Source organism: Trifolium pratense, linkage group LG1 (assembly GCF_020283565.1).
Source record: "Trifolium pratense cultivar HEN17-A07 linkage group LG1, ARS_RC_1.1, whole genome shotgun sequence".
NCBI classification, from domain to species: Eukaryota; Viridiplantae; Streptophyta; class Magnoliopsida; order Fabales; family Fabaceae; genus Trifolium; species Trifolium pratense.
Window position 1 is genome coordinate 10206741 of NC_060059.1, and position 8760 is coordinate 10215500.

The 8760-nt window shown below is 30.7% G+C and overlaps 1 protein-coding gene across 1 annotated transcript; it reads left to right on the plus strand.

Moving 5' to 3' along the window:
* Nucleotides 1-1590: 1590 nt before the first annotated feature.
* Nucleotides 1591-3314, plus strand: LOC123902321 (putative F-box/LRR-repeat protein At1g56400). The gene is made up of 3 exons (XM_045952014.1): nt 1591-2394; nt 2606-2779; nt 2882-3314. The coding sequence occupies exons 1-3, from the start codon at nt 1606-1608 to the stop codon at nt 3179-3181; spliced, it is 1263 nt and encodes a 420-aa protein (XP_045807970.1). The 5' UTR covers nt 1591-1605; the 3' UTR covers nt 3182-3314.
* The last annotated feature ends 5446 nt before the right edge of the window (nt 3315-8760 follow it).

Consider the following 8760-nt stretch of genomic DNA (forward strand, 5'->3'; position numbering starts at 1 on the left):
TTAATAATTATTTGCATGGGCGTCACTTATCAAAGTCAAAAAGTCCCGTGAGCTTAGCTTAGTTGGCAGGACATTGCATTATATATGCAAAGAGCCGGGGTTCAAACCCCGATCATCCCACTTATCCACCTGAGTGGAATTTCTAACCACTAGACTACTTGATAAAAAAAATTATGTTTTTCACCACATCACCCCACCCCACTTTTTTGACATGACAAATTAATCGATTTTTTTTTTTTGTACATAGACGAAATGACAAAGCCATTGAAAACTCAAACACACAAAGTTGAGTGTCCGGGGTTCGAACCTCGGTCATGGCGTTCGACCTAGAAATTTCGACATTTCTACCAGATGAGCTAGGATGTGTGGACAATAGATTTTTATTATATGATCGTGTAAACTATTTTACATTGTCAGTGCATCTCCATTAAACTCAAAATTAATTACTTCGAGATGAGATTAATTATTATGCATTGGCAGTGTAAATTATTTTTCGACTTGCATCTAATTTACGTTGCCTAGGTACTGGTACAACATACAAGATGTTTAGAAAAACTAAGGTGCAGGGACATCTATATAATTTTTTTTAATGTAATTATATAAATACAATTACATTGTTAAGCCAAATAATTAAACATAAAAAAAAATCATACTTTAAAAGTAATTCAAATTGTTCAAATGACAACAAAACATCAAAACTTAAGTAAAAAAAAAACATCAAAACTAAAAAGTAATTTGCTCAATAAGAGCGGCTTTTAAGTTAAGTTTATCAATAATAAGACCGGTAACTTCAAAAATACTAGCTCCATTAAATAGATTTCGTTCATCTCCACCAATATCCAACATTTTTGTTGCTCCTTTATTATTTATATATATATATATATATATATATCTTACTCTTTTTTGTTTTTAACTTTCGTCATCAGTTTAATCTATTTCAGGAGTCAGTTCTTGCATCAAGCGGTTCCAGTCCCCTCCCAAACCGTGATTCTCTTTACCAAGTCCAGCGTCAATCACCACTGAACCAACTAACCATTGGTATATATCTTACTCTTTTTTGATAAAAAACCAGAATCGCATCTTTTGTGTTTGATGTACCCCATGTGTACCTGTGGTGTACCCTATGCATATACCATACGTGTATCGGTACGTCATACGTACCCGATACCGATATTCTCCCTCAAATAGAATATCTATACTTCATAGTATAATCATATCACATCATATCGTCACTTTTATAAATTAGTTCCTAAAGTATCTTGATAAATACCAAAATAACGTGATTTGGTAGGATGAACATGGATAATAATTTCCGGATCGTTTTTAAATCTTACTTATTTATTTATTTTTTGACTAAATCTTTTTTCTTTGTAAATTTTTTTACTAAAATCTTTTTTTTACTTAAATAATTATTTTTCCTTAATTCGTTTTTTTTCACACCGAATCATATTGATGTAAAATTATAGGTATAAAACAACAACGTACAACGCTTCTTCCAAACATTGCATATCTTTTCTTTCTTTTTGCCAAAGGTTGCATCTTTATAAATCCTTTAAATCTCCCACCATTGTTAACACAATAACCATATTCATCATAATCATAACCATGCAAAGAGATAACAACATTGACTTCAATGAAAACTTCTTCGTCGATTCAACTTCCGATGAAATCAAACAAGAACAAAGAAATGTTTTCATCAACTTCATCACAAATGTGATTGCAAACTTCACTAACCGCGACATTAACAGATTCTCTCTCACGGTTTCAAACCCTCAAACTTGTAGGGACATAGTTGAACGTTGTGTTGCTTTCGCAATGCAACACGGGGTGAGAGATTTGAATCTTGATTTCTCCAATCCAAAATGGGACGAGGACAATTTGGGTGATCATGATGCATTGTTCCAATTGCCATCAATTGTTTATGAACTTGGATCATCGCTCGAATCACTGAAATTGTATTCGTGCGGTTTTGGTATGCAAGATTTTGCTAACTTTACTTCACTCAAAGACATTTCTTTGGGTTGGATTGGAGTTAAAACCGAAACTCTTGAAACTTTGTTGTCAACTTGTCGGACGATTGAAAGTTTGAGTCTTGAGAAGTGTTGGAATTTGGAGATCTTTAATTTCGAGCATGAACCAGTTCGATTAACTAGATTGATGATAAACAAATGTGATTCGGAGTATTTCATAGTTAATGCACCGAATCTTAAATATTTCAAGTATTCGGGGGTTGTATTTACTTCGGATATATATGTTCGTCCAAATGTTATAGAAGAAGTATACCTTGATTTTGCCCTTGAATCAGAATTCAATGAATGTGGCAATGAACTATACAAAATTCTTGTAGATTTTGCCCCTGCTAAGATTCTAACAGTTTGCAGTTTTCTACTGCAGGTAATCTTTTGTATCTTGTATCAACGTATATTTTACACCGATTGTTCATATATATCCTTTAATATCTTATATAGATTTCGCGGAAAACCAGCTATATCCGATCTTGGTTGGCATGTATATGGTTTAGACTAGTATTTTACACCCTATCATATTCATTATGAACATTTGTTATGATTACTAACATATTGTCTTTCTTTATGCATAAAAAAAGGTTGTTCCATCTGGAGATAATCCAGTGCGGACAGAAATTGATTTGAATGTTAGACATTTGATTCTAAAAACTCAAATGCATCCTCATGAGTTTTGCGGATTCGAGTTCTTACTCAACAGTTGTCCTATGTTGGAAAAAATCACATTTGACATAGGTCAACGGGCTATATTTTCGGTGAGTCAAATACTATACATTTCATATATATCTCCTTTTTCGAATGAAATAGACTTTTAAACAGACTAGTAACATTTTCTAAATATTTTTCCTATATTGCAGGCTGGGGATTATGAAACTCCGGACGATGGTATAGACCCTAAGAAGTTCTGGCAATTGCGTCGAGTGGTTCCTCAATGCTTGAGAAGAAGTTTGAAGGTGATTGAAGTGATTGGATCGAGAACGACAGAAGAAGAACTTATGACTCTCTTCTTCCTTATGTCAACAGGAAAAGTTTTGGAACAGATTAATATCAATTTGTTCAATGATGATGGTCTTAAGGAACGTCGCCGCGGGCGTGCAAGACTTTTGGCCAACGCCGCTGGAAAGGCTTCAAAAAATTTGCAAATATCAATTGATTGATACTGGTTTTTTATTATTTTTTTTTCATGTTGTTTGTGTGTTTCTGTAATTTTAGATCTTTTAATAATTCCTTCTGTTTAACAGAAAGGATTTTTGTGTGTTTAAAAATCAGAAAGTGTTTTTGTGTGATTATTCAAGATTTAATTTTTGTGTGATTAATTGGAACAATGTTTAAGTATTGGATCCACATTTATTTTTTGAGGCAAAGGTATTACATCCAACTTCATGAAGTGACTTGTTCGAACAAATTAATAGTATCAGTTAAAAATTAATGAAATTTGAATAACCACTCAACTATAGATCATTAAATCCAATACATTGTGAATTGAATAGTATTAGTAGTATTGAGGAGGATCTTATTGTGAATCCAATATATCAATCATCAATGTCATATTAAACTCATCTAAACTCAATTGATGTTAATTAGTAGTACTTTGAAATTGATTCGAGAACTATATCATTAATTATGGATATATGCAGCAAAGAGTCCAAGGAGATAGTAGGGAGATCAGTGGCAGTAATAATAGAAATCAATGGATATGGAATAATAATGAGAAAAGAAGAAACACAACTGGGGTGCACAAGCAATTCACATGTGGAATGAAATGGTATAGAGCTCAAGGTTTATATCCCACCATTCATAATTATGTTTATTAAAATTATATATAATGAAGAAGAAAAACAAAATGAATCGACAAGATTCAACTTGAGAGTAAAGAGGTTATGAGAGATGATCTCCTCTTGCAGAAGCCCGTAAAGTTTGTAATTACCGTATTTTTTGGGCCATAAAGTTTATAAAATGACAAACGAATTTGATTGCTCATACCGTATTTATTGGGCTAATTACATTTTTTTATTCGATTCTTCCTTATATTAAAACACCAGTTGATAAATGAAATAAGTTAAATTTATGTGTAAAAAAAAACGGCCATGGGAGTCCTTAATGAGTACCATTTCTAGTTTAAAGAGTAACATTTCTATAGATTCTCATCAATTTCTGATAGTAAGGTAATCATAGTAACAAGTGGGTCAGGGGCAGGCGCGTGTCTAACTTATGTTCAAAAAAAATATGCCTTAAAATTATTGTCGTAACTAAAAAAAATCAAGGGTATTGTTGGTATTATGAAAAATACACACCAAAACTCATGTTATTCTCTTTTATATATATAGTATAGATAGTTTTTTTTTTTTTTTGATCGGTGTATAGATAGATTTATTCACATGTGTGTTTTTTTTCTCTTCTTATTTTCATAAAATTGTTTTTTTAATTATTACTCAATTAATTAATTACTTATAAAAAAATATTAAGTCACATAAAAAAGTGAATAAAAAAATTGTAGATCTTCTTACATTAGAAGAAATATTAACGATTGAAAAAAATATATATAAAAGTACACATGGTTTTTTTTTTCACATAAAAAAGAATAAAAAATTGTAAATCTTTACAAGAAATATTAGCGATTGAAAAAATATATAAAAAGTTCACATGTTTTTTTCCTCTCCCTATTTTCATAGATTTGGTAGAGATTGAAAAAAATATATATAAAGTTCACATGTGTTTTTTTTTTTTTCCTCTCCTTATTTTCATAGATTTGGTTTGAATTATTACTCGATTAATTACTTTTATTTATTTAATTTTTTTTTGCTTTTACTACCGATTTTATCTGGTTCAGTAGTTTTGGCATAGTGTGCTTCCATCCCCTACGGTCGCAATTGCGGTGATCGATAGAATTATTTTAATACATTAATTAGTTATAATTATTTGATTGGCTGTGCATAATCATTAATGATCAGGTGAGTATGCACCTAAGAATTTCTCAAAGTTTGTTATTTTGTTCTTCATGTTGAAAATAATATCTAAATATCTTTTGAAAATTTTAGATTTATATTTAAAATAGATATTTATAGGATTTAAAATTTATATTTCTTTTTAGAAATTTTAAAGATACGTTTAGAATATTTAAGATTAGTTTATTATTTTAAAAGATAGGAAGCAGAAATTTGTTTTATTTTGTAACTCTATATATAGAGAGCTATAGTTATGAACAAAGAGTATTCTTTATATAACACTATATTTGAGTCTCGTCATCGGTTGTTTATAAGGCTCAAACTGAAGAAGCATAAATAGATATGCTTCCAGAAGTGATCAGTGATCTTGAGTATGTAAGAAAGGAGTTGACAACCGAAAGAGACTGCGTGAAGATTCGTATTGAACAAGCTGAGAACAGAACTGAAATAATTGAAGAACCAGTCAAGAGATGGTTGAATGATGTAGAAAAACTCCTGGCAGAGGTGGAGGTTCTTGTACAAAAGAAGGAGACAGACTTTAATTGCTTTGGAGGATGGTTACCGGTGTGTGGACGACGATTTCGTTTGTGCATGCAAATGGTGAACAAGACAGAGGCAATGAGAAAATTCACCGGCAAAGGCAAAAATATTCAACCATTTTCTCATCTTGCTCCATTACCAGGTATTCGGTATCGGGCAATTGCAGACTTCAATTATTTTGCATCATCGTCGTCAACACAAAAGGCTTATGATGAACTCTTCGAAGCACTCAACGATGACTCCATCCATATGATAGGATTGTACGGAGAGAGTGGACGTGGAAAAACAACTCTTGTAACTGAAGTTGGCATGAAGGCCGAGGATCAAAAAATGTTCGATAAGGTAATACCGATCAGTATATCTCAAACTCCGGATATTGGAGACATTCAAGGACAAATCGCGGATATGTTAAACTTGAAACTAAAGGAAGAAAGTGTAGAGGGAAGAGCACAACGTTTATGGATGTGTTTGAAAGAAAGGAAACAAATTCTTGTGATAATAGATTGTTTATGGGGAAAGTTCAATTTGAGAGAGATTGGAATTTGCTTAGACGATTTTAAAAAGGGTGCATGGAAGATCATTGTGGTCACTAGTGATCAACATGTTTGCACTTTGATGAATTGTCAAAAAGAGATTCATTTGGCCGGGGACAGTATAATCTGAAGATGAATTTGTTTCAGAAGCATGCACAAGTTTTTTTTAGTTAGTTATTAAAAAAATAAAATTAGTGATTTTGATATTATAGATTTTTCTAGTTTTTTTTTCTTCTTTTGTTTGGTTTACTTTTTCTTGCTTTTTTTTGTTTTCGCTTGCGGAGGTTTTGGTTTACGCCCCCCTTCTCTTCTTGTATCTTTCTTTTTTATATATCTAGACCGTTGCAATAGTTCGCCATTTGCATCTCATTCGCTTAAAAAAAAACATTATAGATTAATTTTTAGAGATTTTATAGAAAAGTTAAATTTATTTTGTAATTGTTTATTATAATAAAAATTACTTTTCTTTTAATCAAATAGCATATTCTCATTTTTAGTTGTTTTTTGATTATTTCTAGATTCTAATTTATTTTAAGAATTTGTAACAAACGTTCTTTGAATTGTCTTTTTAAAATCTCCTCCAACGATACTCTAGATGTTTTTATTTTTTCTCTTTAAAAACACGGTGCATAAAAAATCTAATGAGAATTCACCAGAACAATTAATTGAAGTGACTTGTTCGAACATTGTGTTGTGATTGATGATTGTAACTATAACCAGAACAATTAATTGAAGTGACTAATTCGAACAAATTAATATAATATCAGTTAAAGAGAATAATGAAACTTGAATAGCCACTCAAATATAGAATTAAATCCAGTACATTGTGAATTGAATATTAGTTTTGAGGAGTATCTTATTGTGAATCCAATATGTCAGTCAATGTCATATTAAACTCATCTAAACTCAGTTGATGTTAATGTTATTATGTTAGTAGTACTTTGAAATTGATTCGAGAACTATCTTATTATTCAAAGAAATACGTTCGTCACCATTATGAAACTAATATGTTGACTTATGTGATGAGGTCATGCAATCCTCCTCAAAAATCATAATTGCAGGGATTGGATTTTGAATAACAAGAACCATCAACTGTGTGACACTCAGATATAGTAGAGAATAATTTTCTATGGATGTGGAGAGACACAACAATTTTTTAGGAGGATTAACTTATATTATTTTCAAAATAGCTGAAGTCATAGACAATTATACCCACCATCCTTTTTGAATCTACGCTAGTTGGTTTAAGCTTAATTGTGATGGAGCATACAATGATTCTTTGAGTCTATAGTTGGTTGTGGTAATCTCTTTCAAACTTAGATGACAAATGCATGGCATAAAGGATATTCTCGCAAAATTGGAACTTGTGACGCTCTTTGCGCTGAAATGTGTGGAATGTACTTTGGAATGCAAGACATAATTTCCATCATCTTCAAGTTAAAAGAAATTCAAAAACTCTAATTGACATTACCACTAGGAAAGTAAAAATCAATGGCAATCTGCTCACCTTGATTCGTCGTATATAAGAGGTTTTAAAATTGAATTGACAAGTGCATTTCAATCACACTTGCGGGGAGGAAATAGAAGTGTTGATTGGCTAGTCAATTTTATTTTCTCTTTGAATTCTTTTAACATTCGTGTTATGGAGACCCCTCCGAGTGAGATCTCAAATCTCCTTTTTGATGATATTTTCGAGACTTGAATGCTTAAAAATATTTATGTAACTTTGTAGGTCTTTTTCATCTTAGATGTTAGCCCTCTTTTATCACCAATAAAAAAATAATTGTCTTTTTTTCTTGGTAGAGTAATTGTCTTTTTTTTTACCCAAAAAAGTGAAATTGTTAAGAGTGCAATTAAACTCTCATATTTATATATATATATATATATATATATATATATATATATATATATATATATATATATATATTAAAATCATATACTATTAATATTAATCATAAGAATTTCCAAAAGGCTAAGGAACAAGAAGAGGAGTAACTCGGGTGGCCTAGTAAAAGACATGCCAAGATGGATCATTGTTTAGTGAGGCAGATACAGTGGAGCATACTTCATAACCCAGAAATAATGACATAGGGGGTTCCTTCCAATATGACAATAAAAGTCTTTAATTATATAAATAAAAAATAAAAAGTCTTTAATAAAAGGGCCATGAGTCCCTTATGAGAAATTATCATGAGAAGTGAGACTCATCCATAACCATATTAAGCTTAAAAGCATTTTTTCAGAGGAGATTGAACTGACTCTAGACTTGATGATGGAGGATGCTACCAAGATTAGATTTACTATATAAAAAAATGAGAAATGAGGGAGATTATATCTTTTCATAGACTCCAACTGGTTGCTCCAAAGAGATCTTAATTTTAATCTATATATCTATGTATGTTTTTACTTACCCCAAAAAAAAAAGTTTTATGAATGAAGATATTAATCTGTAATAATTTCAAGTAGTATACATCCTTATAATTTTATATTATTAAGATATTAGTCTAAAAATCTAAATAAATATAAAACTATAAGAGAAACTTAAAGTATGAATAATGTGTATTTTAACCAACAAATGAATTATACCTCACTGGTTAAATGACAGGATTAGCTTTAACTTTTAACTGAGCAACCATCAATTACTAATGGTGTTCAAACGTTTTTATTTTCCCACTTTTCTATTCATGGTTAAAGGTGTATGAATATTGAAAATAAAAA